This window comes from Podarcis tiliguerta (genome assembly GCF_965153285.1).
Source record: "Podarcis tiliguerta genome assembly, chromosome: 5".
Lineage (NCBI taxonomy): Eukaryota > Metazoa > Chordata > Lepidosauria > Squamata > Lacertidae > Podarcis > Podarcis tiliguerta.
The window spans coordinates 92,426,112-92,443,591 of NC_139538.1; the positions used below are offsets into that span (position 1 = coordinate 92,426,112).

The 17,480-nt window shown below is 46.2% G+C and overlaps 1 protein-coding gene across 2 annotated transcripts in view; it reads right to left on the bottom strand.

The window, feature by feature from the left end:
- The window catches only part of ARHGEF5 (Rho guanine nucleotide exchange factor 5), a 73,991-nt gene that overhangs the window by 9,444 nt on the left and 47,067 nt on the right, over positions 1-17,480 (bottom strand). For both annotated transcript variants that reach the window (XM_083440702.1, XM_083440701.1), the window contains exons 5-12: positions 15,960-16,222; positions 13,512-13,672; positions 11,106-11,258; positions 8,834-8,963; positions 7,487-7,561; positions 5,279-5,368; positions 3,493-3,644; positions 2,721-2,882 (exon numbers count right to left, since the gene is read on the bottom strand). In XM_083440702.1, coding sequence (XP_083296828.1) covers positions 2,721-2,882; positions 3,493-3,644; positions 5,279-5,368; positions 7,487-7,561; positions 8,834-8,963; positions 11,106-11,258; positions 13,512-13,672; positions 15,960-16,222 — 1,186 coding nt within the window. The remainder of the gene's footprint in view (positions 1-2,720; positions 2,883-3,492; positions 3,645-5,278; positions 5,369-7,486; positions 7,562-8,833; positions 8,964-11,105; positions 11,259-13,511; positions 13,673-15,959; positions 16,223-17,480) is intronic.

Consider the following 17,480-nt stretch of genomic DNA (forward strand, 5'->3'; position numbering starts at 1 on the left):
GTTGTTTGCAAAAGCTGTGCCTGCTTTTTTGCTTTTTCTTTTTCCTTAGCTTCCTTAGCTTTGGCTGCTCTTGTCTTTCCTGTACCACTCATCAGTCAATGTTCAAGGTCAGATGTTGTAATCCCATGGGAAAGACAAGTCCAAATTTATAAACAGTCTGGAGAAAGAAAGTAAGCAAAAAAAACTTTTCCCAGGCCTTTGTTATCCAATGTCCTCTAGGGGGAGTGCCACCAAAAGTTAGTAAGAAGAAGGTAACTTTTCCGCCATTAAAGTTTCCGTTTTCAAAAACAATTTTAAAAGCAAGTTAGTTCCAAAACACTAAGAAAAAAGTCCTGCAGAGCACTTTAAAACGTTTAACAATGTTCCAACAAGGTGCCTGCAATTGTATCCACTCAAACTAAGTAAGCCCAAAAGTTGCACTTCAGTTACAAAAGTATCTGGAAGTTTGTAACAGTTCCGCAGTCAAGCAACTTCACCCGGCCACCCGAAGATTTGGGGTTAGAGTCTTCCCTCGCCCCATGGGGGACCGCTCCAGGTCCAATTTAAACTGTATTTTTTCTTCCTTTAAGAATAGAATTTCAAGTGTGCACGAAAGTCCCACTTTAAAGCCTTAAAGCTTCCCTGTTCACAGCGCTTTCCGCTCTTTAAACAGTCTGCTTTGATCTTATAAGCAGTGCCGGAAGACGGACTTCCTCTTTCTCGTCTCCCGGTTTCAGCCAAATTTCTTCAAGTTATTGTAACAAATCTTAAGTCCTTACTCACGGGTTTGCTGTTTCAGAATAGTATTTTTTGGAAGAAAGGTCAGCGCTCATCCGTGACAGCCGCGCGGCTTCGCCTCCGCAGAAAGAGCGATGAACTCACAGCACCGCTCCCCCTCCTTCACTCCGGAGCCCCTTACGGGGTCCCTTCCGCGAATTTGGGGTCGCTCCAGGTGCCCGCCGAGTCCCACGGCCACGGACTCTCTCTGTCCGTGGTTTTTCTTGATGGGTTGCCGCTGCGCCGTAGCGAAACAACCCTTTTCTGCGGTGCCCCTCTTCAGAGCTCGAAGAGGTCCGCCATCACGGTTTCGCGCCGCCTCCGGAAGTCGACTCTGAATTGATTTTAGAATGAATTGATTTTAGAATGCATTTCAATTAATTGATTGTGATTTTATGTAAACTGTGTTACTTTTACTGTTGTTAGCCGCTCTGAGCCCGGCTTTGGCTGGGGAGGGTGGGATATAAATAAATTATTATTATTATTATTATTATTATTATTATTATTATTATTATTATTATTTACATGTCAGGGACTAGCTGGATTCTGATGAGTGGGTTGGAGAATGACTTGGAAGAAGGGATCAGTAGTGGGGCAGGATAGCTGAAAATAATGCCACATATTTCACATCTGGTAACCAATGAGCCCCTCAGGTTTCAGATAGTATGTGGGTAAAAAAGATAAAGGTAAAGGGACCCCTGACCATTAGGTCCAGTCGTGGCTGACTCTGGGGTTGCGGCGCTCATCTCGCTTTATTGGCCGAGGGAGCCAGCGTACAGCTTCTGGGTCATGTGGCCAGCATGACTAAGCCACTTCTGGTGAACCAGAGCAGCACACGGAAATGCCGTTTACCTTCCCGCCGGAGCGGGACCTATTTATCTACTTGCACTTTGACGTGCTTTTGAACTGCTAGGTTGGCAGGAGCTGGGACCGAGCAACGGGAGCTCACCCCGTCACAGGGATTCGAACCGCCGACCTTCTGATCGTCAAGTCCTAGGCTCTGTGGTTTAACCCACAGCGCCACCTGCGTCCCTTCTACGAGTCTAAAAAGCCTGGGACACAAATTTTCACAACCCTTTAGCAGCCACTGAACTTAATGGACCTAACGTTCATTAATTTCAGTGTGTCAACTCTGGGTGATATTCAGCTATCGGTTGGAGTGTCTAAACTATGCCTCTGCCTATGCTAAATCTGTAAATGAATGCAGATATTACATAATGCTGGATCATACCCTTTTTACCATTCTTTTGAGCTTCTTTTGAGGAGAGGGAGAATATAAATGCAACAATAAGTAAGTTGCACAACAGGCAAAAAGAAGCTGGCAATTCCAGCAGGAGGTAGCAAACAAGGTCAACCCTCAGCTGGATGCAGAGCTGAGCTTGCAAGCCCTCCCCTTCAGACTTTGCAGGTTTCTCACCTTGCTGCAATCCTGCTGGTAAGACTGTTAACAGTGGCATAGCGTGGGGGGTGCAGGGGGGGCCGGCCGCACCGGGCGCAACATCTGGGGGGGGGCTCGCACTCGCAGCTCTCTGCCCCTACCTGGCTCACTCACTCTCTCTCACTGCAGTGCTGGCTGTGCAAATCCGATCCGAGCCGCCGGGTTGCCGCCCACTGTGGGGGGGGGGGTGCCAGGCATGCGGTGCGGTGCGGAGAGAGAGTGAGGGACTATCTGGGGGAGGGACAGTGCAGCAGGGGGTGCAAATTATTTGCCTTGCCCCGGGTTAGGTGGTGCCAATTACTTGCCTTGCCCCGGGTGCTGACAACCCACGCAACGCCACTGACTGTTAATACGTGGAATAAAACTGATATACCTCATGTAATAAAAAGAAAGAAAGTTCTGTGTTGCTTTTAGTAAATACGTGATTGCACAAGGCATCATCTCATCCTTATCGCTCTGAAAGTTAAACTAAGGAATGTGTGGTGCTGGGAGTTCTCCATTGCAAAAACATTTGGCTTTTGCTTACTGTGTTTCTGTACGGAAGAGGAACTCCACTTTTTTCCCCTGATTGTTCTGCAGCAGGAAGAGGCGGAAGAGATTTTTGCTTGAGCCGTGCAGTTTCATTTCACACTTCTCTCCGCGCACATTCGAGGAAGCAGCAAAATCAAATACGATAAAGCGCCCATTCCTGCGGGGGATAGAGAAAGAAAAGAAAGGGGGCATTTTAGAAGCTTGGTTTTAATGAGTAAGAAAGAAGACTCCTTGCCATTGCTGGGGCCCTAGCAAATTATGAGTGGTTGCCCCCTGTTCTTCATGCATAACACAACAATACATTGTAGTGATGGAAGATGGAAAAATGCATACCTTCCCCAAATTAACATAAAATCCCATTTTGAAAAATTGTGCCACCTGAATGCAAAACCATCTAAAATTATGCCAAGCTACTATAACATAACCTCTTTCATCCATTTCTCTTGCTGCAATCATGCGATTTTTAAAAATTAATCTGAAATTGTATAAACAAAAAGAAGACTGAGTGTCAAGTAAGTATTTTTGTGGGGGGAGAATTTAACAAAAACTTTCTTATGCTGAATATTTATACATATTTGGACTTGTAAAAGTGGGGACGGGGACTAAGAATATGATAATGTTTATTTACCAGTATGTGTTACTAAAAGGAAAGGGAATTGAAAGGAAAGGAACTGACCCACCTCATTTGCATAACTAGGATGTTAGGATTGCTGAGGGATAAATGTTGAGTGAAAGATGGAGTAATGGAACCCTTCCCCAACACTTACTCTCTGGGCCGAGATAGGAGCAGGTAGTCATTAAAGAGGTGCAGGTAGATTGGCCGGGTGGTCAGTTTCCACTTCAAGCTCAAGTTGTACTCCAGCGCTGTGAGTTCCCCACGTTTTACCAGCCGCCGTGACTGTGAGATGAGTGGGAAAATCTGCAAGTGCAAGAATAATTGCTCTAGGTGAGGCCCAAAGGTCTCATTGTAACTCCAGTGCTTCAAGACACAAGTTTTGAGAGCTGTTCTCCTCTCCCTGCACAGAGGTCGAGAAGATTTCTTATCCCATCTCCAGTGCTAGAGGGCAATGGCTAGTGGAAGGAAAGGTGAGTGGTGTCAAAATGCCATTTTCCGGATTGTTCTGTGAGCTGTAGAATATTCCACTGAAAAGGAGTTGCATTTGGGATGGATGATGAAAGAATACCACTCTAGGGATGAAACAAAATAAAACAAAATTCCTACCAGTAGCACCTTAGAGACCAACTAAGTTTGTTATTCATATGACCTTTCCTGTGCATGCACACTTCTTCAGATACACTGAAACAGAAGTCACCAGTGAGAGAATAGAGAGGGGTATTACTCAGAAGGGTGGTGGGAATGGGTGATCAGCTGATAGGTGTGGTAAACCAGTTGACGACTGTTAATGACTGCAATTGGTCTTACAGGGAAAAGCAAAGGGTGAGATGGCCAAAAATAGCTTTATCGTGTATAATGAGATAAGAATCCAATGTCTCTATTCAGACCAGGTCTCTCCATGGTTTAAAGTTTGGTAATAAGTTGTAACTCAGCAACTTCTCTTTCCAGTCTATTTCTGAAATTCTTTCGTAATATTACAACTACTTTGAGATCTTGTATAGAATGTCCTGGGAGATGGGATGGTCAGTTTGGAAAGGCAGAAGCCAGACTTGGTCATAATGAGCTGTGAGATGCACTCTCCTGTCCTCTGAATGTGGTTTTCAGTTTGTTTTGTGAGAAAGCAAGATTGCTTGGAAGCTATGGGGGGGGGGGTTCTCAACAGGCAGCCAAGCTCTCCTGAAAGACCTTCCCACCCACAACTGCTTTCCCCTGCAACTGGCAGTTGTGTGTGAGTTCTGGGTGTGCTCCTTGTCTCCAAGGAGTAGCAATGAGGCTCAAGGGGCATCGGCACCCTGCATTAACAAAGTTGCGTGTGTGGCCTAGAATACTTTCCAGGGGGTGGGGTGGCAGAGAAGCAAGGGCTTCCTGGTAGAGAGATCAATGTGGGGAGGTTTCTCTGAAGCTAGAAAGTTGATAAAATTACTATTCTAGCCTACACATTGGAAGGTGGATGTGGCCAGTAGATGGGTCACACATCACTCTGCACACAGACCGCCCAGCTGTTGCCTAGTGACATGAAGGATACTGTACTGTACATCACAGTGAGGGCAACCTTGCCTATAAGACTGCATTGGGGAACCTGTGGTCCCTCCGCTCCAGCCAGCATAGCCAATGGTTAGGGAGCTGTATGCCCAACATCAGAAAGGCCACAGGTTCTCCTGTCCCTTCTGCAAGATAGGGATAAGCTGAAGGCCCTCTTGGTGACCAGGGCAGTTCACTAGTAGATTAGCTCTGGTCATAGAATCACAGAGTTGGAAGGTACCCTGAGTATCATCTAGCCCAACCCCCTTCAAAGCAGAAATTGTACCCATAGGGGGATCAAACCTGTGACCTTGGCATCATCAGCACTATGCAGGGCTATCTATGCATGAATAAAGCAGGTGGTTGCAGTACAGTGTCAGACGGGGGAAGCTGTAACCCCCTGAATGAATGTTTACCTTGCATTCAAACTCCATATTTTTACTCAAGTAGATTAGCTCCTCGGTGCTCCTCATACGCTGGACATTTTCATTGCAATCTTTGATGAGCTGCGGAAAGGAAAATGCTATTAGGGTGGGGAAGTGTTGGGAAAAATGGGGGGGTGGCTGTCCCCTTCTCAAAGCGGAAAGGGTGACAGGGTATGGGTTTAGGAGGCAGAGAATGGAACCAAGCCACCTGGTTTTGGCAGGAGCAACTTTTTAGAAAAAAATGCAAGAATCTTCAATTGGCTAGACCAGTTCTCTGGCTGAGTTAAGCTAATTTCAGATCCACTGTTTATATGTGTAAAGTACCCACGGCCCTCTTTTTTCTCTAAATGATAAACCTCAATCACTTAGAAAGCTGGTAAGCTTCTTCCAGCATAGCAGAGAAAGGGATGTAACTTCCAGCATGGGGTACCTCATAGCTGTAGGGCTGGATGCATGGGGCTTGGGATGACCCAGTTCCACAAGGGGACACAGATGACTCGGTCCATCTATGTGTGGCCTCAGTAACGACGAAAAGCAACAGTGCAGACAGAAACCAATCTTAAGGGAGAGGTTACATAGACAGTGGGACGCGGGTGGCACAGTGGGTAAAAGCCTCAGTGCCTAGGGCTTGCCGATCGAAAGGTCGGCGGTTCGAATCCCCGCGGCGGGGTGCGCTCCCGCTGTTCGGTCCCAGCACCTGCCAACCTAGCAGTTCGAAAGCACCCCTGGGTGCGAGTAGATAAATAGGGACCGCTTACTAGCGGGAAGGTAAACGGCGTTTCCGTGTGCGGCTCTGGCCATGTGACCCGGAAGTGTCTTCGGACAGCGCTGGCCCCCGGCCTCTTTGAGTGAGATGGGCGCACAACCCTAGAGTCTGTCAAGACTGGCCCGTACGGGCAGGGGTACCTTTACCTTTACCTTTACATAGACAGCACTGTTCCTTCTGTGGTTAGGGCTTGGTGTTGAGGGAACTGGTTACAGTCGTACCTCCTTTTGCGTCCGGGATCTGTTCTGGAGCCCCAGACGCACAATGAAAGGGATGCTCGACAAAGCGCCGCTCTGTGCATGCGCGAAGCACGATTTAGCACTTCTGCGAGTGTGCAAGTGGCAAACCTGGAAGTAACCCGTTCCGGTACTTCCGGGTTTGCCGTGGACATTCAACAAAATGGACCCTAAATGGGGGCGGACGCAAAAGGAGGTATGACTGTACTTTGGATCAACCACTTCTTCAGGAAAAGGCTCACGAGCTAGATTTCTTTAGCGTTCAAGATATGCATCTGGGTCTCATTGCCGATGCTGGAAGTTACATCCCTTTGAGTCTAAACTTTCCCAGGCACCCTCTATTTAGAGGGAAATACTCAAACATTTGTAGTTAATTATAGAACATATAGGGACGCTGGTGGCACTGTGGTCTAAACCACTGAGCCTAGGGCTTGCCGATCGGAAGGTCAGCAGTTTGAATCCCCGCAATGGGGTGAGCTCCCATTGTTTGGTCCCTGCTCCTGCCCACCTAGCAGTTCAAAAGCACGCCAAAGTGCAAGTAGATAAATAGGTACCGCTCCGGCAGGAAGGCGTTTCTGTGCGCTGCTCTGGTTCGCCAGAAGCAGCTTAGTCATGCTGGCCACATGACCTGGAAGCTATATGCCGGCTCCCTCAGGCAATAAAGCGAGATGAGCGCCGCAACCCCAGAGTTGACCACGACTGGACCTAATGTTCAGGGGTCCCTTTACCTTTATAGAACATATAACTTCAGAATATTCTACCGCCAGCTATGTCTTAGCCAGAGTGCTGGACTTAGACTGAGGAGACCCAGATTCAATTCACCCCTCAGTCCAGAATCTCACTAGATGGCAGTGGCTCAGTAAAAACACAGTTGATTCACACAGTGAACGGGTACATTGTGCATCCAAACCACAGTGTTGGGTTACATGCATGCATTACTGCACATCATTGTAACTAACTTGGAGCCACTTCCAAACCATTATTTGCTGCATGTTTTTAATTAATAGGGGAAGAGAAGTCGCTCGGGTATCTAAGGAATTCATATCTCATGTGTCTCAGAAGACAACAGCATGGGTCCCTCAGCTTCTAGCTACTGGGAATTTGTGGCCCGGAAGAGTTGAGAAAACTTTCGAACCATTTGTGTGAGGCAGCCAGAAGTGGTGAGAGAGCTGAAGAATGGGTTTCAACACCCTTTACCTTTTCAAGTGCATCATATGCTTGAGTGGCCTGCACCTCTTCATCGGCACCGGGCCGAGTTCTCTTCAATATGTTCTGCAGGAGGGAAGCAAAGGGTTTTTGGTAAGAGATTAAATACTTGACTAATTTATGGATTTATTTTCAGGCAGTGGTAAATTAAAGGTGATCCCTCTGGTCAGCAGCTAGTTTTTATAGGGGACAATTTTGAGAGAAGGTGTTGGTCAATCCCTCAACTTCCATCCCCTAGAGAGATTTGCCAGAAAGTTTTGTTGCCACAGGGACGCGGGTGGCGCTGTAGGGATGCGGGTGGCGCTGTGGGTAAAAGCCTCAGCGTCTAGGGCTTGCCGATCGAAAGGTCGGTGGTTCGAATCCCCGCGGCGGGGTGCGCTCCCGTCGTTTGGTCCCAGTGCCTGCCAACCTAGCAGTTCGAAAGCACTTTTGGGTGCAAGTTTATAAATAGGGACCGCTTACTAGCGGGAAGGTAAATGGTGTTTCCGTGTGCAGCTCTGGCTCACCAGAGCAGCGATGTCACGCTGGCCACGTGACCCGGAAGTGTCTTCGGACAGCGCTGGCCCTCGGCCTCTTTGAGTGAGATGGGCGCACAACCCTAGAGTCTGTCAAGACTGGCCCGTACGGGCAGGGGTACCTTTACCTTTACCTTTGTTGCCACAGATACTATGTGCTCCACACCTTTAGGCTGATAACAGAGAACTAAGGGAAGGCTGCAGGGCCTTTCAGGGGTTCCAATTTTTAAACTTATTTGAAAAAATAAGTTTTTCAAACTCCCTTTGAAGTTGTGCTTCCATGGACCAAGTTTCAGCACTCCTCCTAAAACTTCCCAGAGTCCAAAAGAAATGGGTATAAATCAGGCACAGGCAAACTTGGCCCTCCAGATGTTTTTGGCCTACAACTCTCATATTCCCTAGCTAGCAGGACCAGTGGTCAGGGATTATGGGAATTGTAGTCCCAAAACAGCTGGAGGGCCGAGTTTGCCTATGCCTGGTATAAATATTGGAATTAAGCCATGCTCCTGGGGAAGAGGTGAGTGCGGAATGGCAGAGTACAGGTTTTGAAAATATAGGAGGTTAAATTCCTGCCACCTCCACCAAAACAATTTCAAACAGAAGCTCCTGGGAGATACCTTTTGGGCTGTGTCACACTTCTACCTGGCAAAGCTCTGGTTTGCTGCCATTGCATGCATGTAAACGTCAAATATCTTTGCAATAAAGAAGGGGGCACCAATTCTTTTCCTGCTGCTTACATTTTTATTGCCAGGAAAACAGTCGATTTAATTATGAGGCTGGCCAGCCCAAGGAAAGGCGAGTCCTGGGTCCCCAACACTTTTACCTGGAGAAGGAGTTTAAGTCTTGTGATGCGCTGGAATGGGAGGATGAGGAAGGATTTGAGAGAGAGGCGCTGGCAAACAGGATCACTTTCTAGTCTCTCCAAAACCTGTTGGAAGGCAGGGACATCATTCCTGCCAGAGAGAAGACGCGGCAGATTAGATTGACTCCCAACTAGAAAGGCTGAGGCTGCTGAAAAGGCCAGAGACCATCTTGCCAGTGAGTCCTGGAAGACTTGCTCCCTGCCTTGTGGGCTTTTTCTACCTGGCCTCGGAGGCTGAACAGAATCTTTTGCTGGGGTGGTGTTGGGAGGGAGATTAGTCTTTTGTATCTTTATTCTTAGATCTTATGTGTGTGAGGCCTTTTTAGATCTCTTATTTATTTAGATACCACCCTTCATCGAACGATCTCAGGGCGGTTCAAAAGAAAGATCTTGGTTTCATGGCTGATAATTTGTTCTTATTTACTTTTATTGTTTTACTACTTCCTACTGTTTTTATCCACTTTATGTAAGCCTCTCTGGCTGGCTGAAGAACAGTGTGAAAATGTCCCAAATAAAGTAAGAAAAATAAAACAAAATGCTGACTATTATGCATCAACCTCTTTGGGGCTTTCATTCTATTTAAATTGCGCTAGAATGACAAACCTAGACAGCATCTTAAAAAGCAGAGACATCCCCTTGTCAACAAAGGTCCGTATAGTAAAAGCTATGGTTTTCCCAGTAGTGATGTATGGAAGTGAGAGCTGGACCATAAGAAGGCTGATCGCCGAAGAATTGATGCTTTTGAATTATGGTGCTGGAGGAGACTCTTGAGTGTCCCATGGACTGCAAGAAGATCAAACCTATCCATTTTCAAGGACATCAGCCCTGTGTGCTCACTGGAAGGACAGATCCTGAAGCTGAGGCTCCAGTACTTTGGCCACCTCAGGAGAAGAGAAGACTCCCTGGAAAAGACCCTGATGTTGGGAAAGATGGAGGGCACAAGGAGAAGGGGACGACGGAGGACGAGATGGTTGGACAGTGTTCTCGAAGCTACCAGCATGAGTTTGACCAAACTGCGGGAGGCAGTAGAGGCCAGGAGTTCCTGGCGTGCTCTGGTCCAGGGGGTCACGAAGAGTCGGACACGACTAAACGACTAAACAACAACAACAACAAAGTGCTGTTATCTAGGATATGTTACCATGGACTTGAATTCTGGGAGATGCATCTTAGTTGATTGCCATTCCTCTGACAATACCCTGGAATCTCCTTGGAAGGGCCAGGATCCATTGGCCAGTTGCAGCAAACATCATTTCCCCTGGAATTTGCCTCTTTATAGATGAATTTATCTATAAAATCTATATGAGATTGGAATGGCACAGTGCTTCCTCTAACCTGGAACCTGAACTAAATCATGTACCAACATCTGTTTTGGGTATCTTAAACACTTATGAACTGAATCAGGTGTAGCCCATTGAAATAGGGCTTTTCTGCATGCTGTGAACTACTGCTGTGATGCTTTTTATACCTCCACAAAAAGCACTATTGTTATATAAAAGGCAGTTTGCTTGACAACCTGACAACAGTTTGTTAAGTGTCCTGGGAACTATAGCTCTCTGAGGGGGGCAGCTACAGTCCCCAGGATTCTTTGGGGACGTGGGTGGTGCTGTGGGTTAAACCACAAAGCCAAGGACTTGCCGATCAGAAGGTCGGCGGTTCAAATCCCCGAGACGGGGTGAGCTCCTGTTGCTCAGTCCCAGCTCCCGCCCACCTAGCAGTTCGAAAGCACATCAAAGTGCAAGTAGATAAATAGGTACCGCTCCGGCAGGAAGGTAAATGGCATTTCCGTGCGCTGCTCTGGTTCAACAGAAGCGGCTTAGTCATGCTGCCCACATGACCCGGAAGCTGTACGTCGGCTCCCTTGGCCAATAAAGCGAGATGAGCACCGCAACCCCAGAGTTGGTCACAACTGGACCTAATGGTCAGGGCTCCCTTTACCCTTTACCTTTATGTGCTTTGAATGTGTGTTAGATGTGCTTTAAATGTGTGGTGTGGATCTCTCCTAACCGTCCACCTCTAGATGAGGTTTTGTTCCAGTTTAACTGTCCCAGGTTCCCCTGCAGAACCTTGAGCACTGTCTGCTAGAGAGCCTTATCACCCCACCCCTTTTCAGAGCGATAGTTCCCAAGAGAGGAGACGACTTGTCTGTGGTGTAGATATGCCACAAAGGACATTTTGTGGAGTGTTACGAAGAGGATAAAAATATAGGAAAGGGGGGCATCTTTAGGTTTCTTACAGTAGTCGCCGAAAGGTCTGCTCCTGGTACGTCTGGTTTGTCACATACGGCAGGTAAACCCTCCGGAATTCCGGCGCATGCCTCAGAGCCACATCACACACATTGAATGTGAACATGTTCTCTTCAAGCTTCTCCTCCAGGTCAAATAGGAAGCTGCAGGAACCCCCCAGAAGAAAATAATGAGACATGGCGACCAGAATTACAGCACTTCCCCCAACTTTTTAATCTTTCTCCTTCTCTAGAAAATTAACTATCCCTACGTGGAAGCTGTAGGGAAATTCTTACTCATTGTGTGACAGGAGTGAGCCTGCAGTAAATCACCCGAGCAAGTTGGAGTTAACTCTTTATTAGCAGCAACAGGATCTGCACAGGAGTGTGAGGCCTAATGAGCACAGCAACTCATTTCTGATAGGTCTTTCCCCCATGAAGCAGTTGCTGAGACTGAAAGCTGCCTAAGTCCCCTCATCGCCAGGGTTTCCCCCAAGCAATCTGAGACTGTGCCTGCATGACTGTTTTTGCTCCTCTCACTTCATAACTCTTCTGGTTCTGGAAGACCAGGGAGGAGGAGTGCTTGTTGCAGCTTGCTTGGGTGATTATATAAAGATTTAGGGCTTATCCACACTTTGACTTATCTTGACGCTTTGCCCCAGGGAAAACTACTCTTTAGTGTTCAATTGGATTGGTGTTTGCTCTGATTTAGCAACAAAAAGCAGGCTTTCCCTGGAAAAGGAGCAGGGCAAGGGGAAAACTGCTCGGATCCGTGCTTCCTAGACAGGGGACAAGTGGAAGCGTGGACAAACCCTTCAGTCATTTCTATTCTATTCATCTGCTGAACAGCATTCTAGGCAAATGTGCAACCAGATAAAAAATCAAAACACAATGTTAAACAATGTTACAAGATTAAATACTAACAAAACTTTTAGTTGTGTCATGTTTTCCCCCCAGGGCTACATAAACATGGAGACCAGAATCCAGGTTTTACTCCAAAATGACAGGAAGTATTTGCTAAGTCACGGCTAATTATTTGTATGTGATAACAGAAATATCAGCCTGAATGTGTGCATAGTAGACAGGCTTGAGGAATTCATGAACTAATGTGTGGATTGCAGTATAGCTATCCTGGGCATTTTGCACTTCTCTAGCTTTACAGTTGGGACGCGGGTGGCGCTGTGGGTAAAACCTCAGCACCTAGGACTTGCCGATTGCATGGTCGGCGGTTCGAATCCCCGCGGCAGGGTGAGCTCCCGTCGATCGGTCCCAGCTCCTGCCCACCTAGCAGTTCGAAAGCACCCTTAAGTGCAAGTAGATAAATAGGTACCGCTTTATAGCGGGAAGGTAAACAGCGTTTCTGTGTGCTGCTCTGGTGCCGGTTCGTCAGAGCAGCTTCGTCACGCTGGCCACGTGACCCAGAAGTGTCTGCGGACAGCGCTGGCTCCCAGCCTCTAGAGTGAGATGAACGCACAACCCTAGAGTTGGACACGACTGGCCCGCACGGGCAAGGGTACCTTTACCTTTACAGTTATCAGCTCAAAAGGTATTAAACTTGTGCATTTCATGATAAAATGTGCATTGAAATATGTTAGAAATGCATATTTCATGACAAAATATACACCAGTAATTTGGAATACTGGTTCTGTTGAAAGCAGACAGGCACCTCCAATTCTAGTATTTTGCTGCCTGCTGAAAATGTTGGTTTCAACAAGCATTTTAAAATAATTAATTCGATTCAATTTTAGTCTGCATTTTAAACGCTTTAATTATCTTATTATACACTGCCATAATATTTTTACGAGTTGGCAGTTTATAAATGGCCGTATAAATAAATAAATACAAAATAAAATATGCATTCATATATGAATTTTCATTTGGCTTTTTTTTTTAAAGTTGCAGATTAATTTGGAAACAGGAAATTTGGAATATATATATTCCAAATTTCAGTTCCAAAAACTGATGCTGACAGTGTTCTGCCCACCCACAGTCTATAGTCTAGCACAAAGTACTACAGTGGTGCCCCGCAAGACGAATGCCTCGCAAGACGAAAAACTCGCTAGACGAAAGAGTTTTCTGTTTTTTGAGTCGTACCGCAAGACGAATTTCCCTATGGGCTTGCTTCACAAGACGGAACGTCTTGCGAGTTCTTGCGAGTTTGTTTCCTTTTTCTTAAAGCTGCTAAGCCGTTAATAGCCGCTAAGCCGCTAATAGCCGCTAAGCCGCTAATAGCCGTGCTTCGCAAGACGAAAAAACCGCAAGACGAAGAGACTCTCAGAACGGATTAATTTCGTCTTGCGAGGCACCACTGTATGTGGTTATGAGGCACAGGCAAGTATCTATTGATTGCATTGGCTCGAGACATCCAGGGTTTCGGTGTGATAGCTGTACAAGCAGAACAGGAAGACCGGAACTCACTTGGCACTAACGTCACGTACATCCTGAAGGCGGGAGAAAAGCCACTGTTTATCTTGATTCGTTAAGACAGCTTGGAGTTCGTGGCAGTGCTGGAAGTGGTCCACAGCCACATTTAAGCTCCGCAGGTATGAGGCTTCTGATACAATCAGTTCAAACTTGGCCTGTTAATAATGTGGAGAACATAAGCTTTAGAGCACAGGATACTCCGAGAAGCAATGAATTATTTGAGATGGAATTAAATGGAAAAGGAAAACCCTCAAGGGGAGTAGATCGTATCTGCATGTTCTTGATGGAGACACAGCTAGCAACTGTATCTCTCGCTTCATCGTCCATCAGAAGAGAGGCCTGGAACTGGTCTATCCAAACCAGCCGATCAAGAATTGCATTCAGTGTTAAGTTGTGGGTGAACATATCAGACGACACAGCGATTCTTCAAACAGCTCTTGTTTATTCACAGGCCAGAACTGAACTCTGAACTGAACTGAAGGGTTCAGTCAGCCTGCTTATATAGAGCTCCAGTACAACGTAACTGTAACAATTTTCTAAAACTATCCAATCACTGAAGGACACTTTCGATCCCTTATTTGCATAACTATCTACAGTATCCCCCTGCTCGCCCAGGGTGAGAACTTCAGTACATAACATTCAGCACCACACAACCAAACATCCTAACATTCAGCACCACACAACCAAACACCCCTTCCTTGTGCATCCTAAGGTTGCAATCCTATGTTAGAATCATAGAATCATAGAGTTGGAAGAGACCACAAGGGTCATCGAGTCCAACCCCCTGCCAAGCAGGAAACACCATCAGAGCACTCCTGACATATGGTTGTCAAGCCTCTGCTTAAAGACCTCCAAAGAAGGAGACTCCACCACACTCCTTGGCAGCAAATTCCACTGTCGAACAGCTCTTACTGTCAGGAAGTTCTTCCTAATGTTTAGGTGGAATCTTCTTTCTTGTAGTTTGGATCCATTGCTCCGTGTCCGCTTCTCTGGAGCAGGAGAAAACAACCTTTCTCCCTCCTCTATGTGACATCCTTTTATATATTTGAACATGGCTATCATATCACCCCTTAACCTCCTCTTCTCCAGGCTAAACATGCCCAGCTCCCTTAGCCGATCCTCATAAGGCATTGTTTCCAGGCCTTTGACCATTTTGGTTGCCCTCCTCTGTACACGTTCTAGTTTGTCAGTGTCCTTCTTGAACTGTGGTGCCCAGAACTGGACACAGTACTCCAGGTGAGGTCTGACCAGAGCAGAATACAGTGGCACTATAACTTCCCTTGATCTAGATGCTATACTCCTATTGATGCAGCCCAGAATTGCATTGGCTTTTTTAGCTGCCGCGTCACACTGTTGGCTCATGTTAAGTTTGTGGTCAACCAAGACTCCTAGATCCTTTTCACATGTACTGCTCTCAAGCCAGGTGTCACCCATCTTGTATTTGTGCCTCTCATTTTTTTTGCCCAAGTGCAATACTTTACATTTCTCCCTGTTAAAATTCATCTTGTTTGTTTTGGCCCAGTTGCCTGTGAGTTATGTTGTGGGCAGGGCTGGATTTAGGTTTGAGGAGGCCCTAAGCTACTGAAGGCAATGGGGCCCATTATATGTCCAGCTGTCCTTTGTCAACAACAAATTGTCACTGTTTTTTGTGTTGAATATATGCAATGAGGTAATTCATGGACTTAATAGGCATCTAAAGCCATTTGCGAACAACAAAATATATCACAGGAGCCTACACAACACAAAACACTGTTGCTGTATGTAGGTTTAGTTTATTTGTTTTTTATCTTATATTTTGGAAATGTACATCCAGGTTTTTTTTCCTTAAAATTTTTTTGGGGAGCCCCTAAGAGAGTTCGAAAGCACGTCAAAGTGCAAGTAGATAAATAGGTACCACTCCGGCGGGAAGGTAAACGGCGTTTCCATGCGCTGCTCTGGTTCACCAGAAGTGGCTTAGTCATGCTGGCCACATGACCCAGAAAAACTGTCTGCGGACAAACGTCGGCTCCCTCAGCCAGTAAAGCAAGATGAGCGCCGCAACCCCAGAGTCGGTCACGACTGGACCTAATGGTCAGGGGTCCTTTTACCTTTACCTTTACGAGAGTGGGGCCTTAAGCTATAGCTTGTTTAGCTTATACGTAAATGCAGCATTGGTTGTGGGCATCCGTCTGTCTCGAGAGTAATCCCCACAGAACTCGGATAAAGTAAATTAATGGGCTGCTAGCTGCTTATTTCAAATCAGTATGCCAACTTCCCTGATTCTGATTCTGCAGCTCTGTCCACCCTCTCACTTCAGTTTTCCATTTGGACTCTTACCCCATTCGTCTGGTTCGCTCCATCTTTCAGCTCGCCTCCTCTAGGCCAGCTGTTTCTACCACTAGCCATACTGAGTTAGCCTCCTCTTTAGTCAAATATGCCTGGCTGTGCTCCTCCCTCTATTACCTCCTGCAACTTCTGCTCCTCACGGGTCATGCTCAGCAGCACAGTGCTCTCTCGGACCATGGGGATGTCCTGCCACAGGGACGTCGAGGATGAGACGGACAAGCGTTGCAGGTAGGAATCCTGAGGAGAGATGTTTTTTCTTCGTAACCTTGGGGAGTCTGTGGATTTATACTCCAAATCTTCAGTCAAGGAATCTGCTCTCTTTTGACTTTGAATGGCTTTGTTCAGTGCAACATCGCTGTATTCCTGGTAGAGCAACTTCGCTGTGAAGAAAAACCACCAAGTCTTAACAATTCTGACTCTACGCACCAGGCCTGCAACCAGAGCTATTATGCGGGTGGTGAGGTGCTTGTGGTGGGGTTAGGGCACACTGAGGAGAGGAAGGGACAAGGTTTAATTTGTCAGTGTGAAGCAGTAAACACACTGCATTTTAAATTCCAAACAGCCTGAAGTTAAACAACTTACATTCAATGTTGTTGTATAAACATAGAAAAAATAAACATTGAAATGAAATGACCGGTTAGAAACAGAGATGTACTGTCGTACCTTGGTTCTCAAACAGAACGCATTCCAGGAGTCCGTTTGACTTCCAGAACTGTTCGAAAACCAAGACGCACCTTCTGATTGGCTGCAGAAGTGTCCTGCAGCCAATCAGAAGCCACGGAAGCCATGGAGGATGTTCGGCTTCTGAAAATCATTCAGAATCATTCACTTCCAGTTTTCGATTGTTCAGGAGCTGAAACGTATGAGTTCCAAGGCATTCAGCAACCAAGATACGACTGTCGTAGGAAGATTCTGAAAAGGATAAGGCTATTTCTGCTGTTATTGGACCAGCAAAAATATATTTCCATTTATACATGTAAAATGGTGGTGCTTAATTTTCATAACACTGGAAATGTTACTTGATGCTTAAAAATAATTACCAACAGCTTGTCAATAGAACATGTGTATTTGCAGCTTTACTGCATTTTTGAGCAAATGGGAAGAATTCTTTCCTGCATCTTTTTCCCACTCCTCACAACTCTGTTAATTTTAGAGCTACAGACTAGGCATGCAAGGAGGCAGCAATTTCTGTCCTATCTCTGTTTGTCGCAAACAGCACAGTTTCCATTCATCTGCAGGCTGGCTTCTGCCAAAACATAAGTTATTTGCATCTCTACCCTTGTGGAGTAAAAACACAACAACAGCTCATACCACTTATATTTCCTTGTGTGGTTTCCATTCCTGACCTTGTACACGCATGCAAATTGTGTCCATTTCTTTTCCTATTTCTGTTTCTGATAGAATTCTCTGGCATTCCTACGTCAGACTTTTTTTAAAACCTGAAAGCTAAAATTCTGAGAAGGGGCCTGAAATTTCCATTCGCTGGTCATATGGACCCATATGGACCCTTTAACAACTGCTGACAAAACAGATAATTTCTAGAAGGGCTCTTCTATAAGCAATAGAATACATGTAAATTCTTAACATTTCACTGGACGACACTGGGGCAAAGTAGGCATAATGAGGGCAGCCACGTTT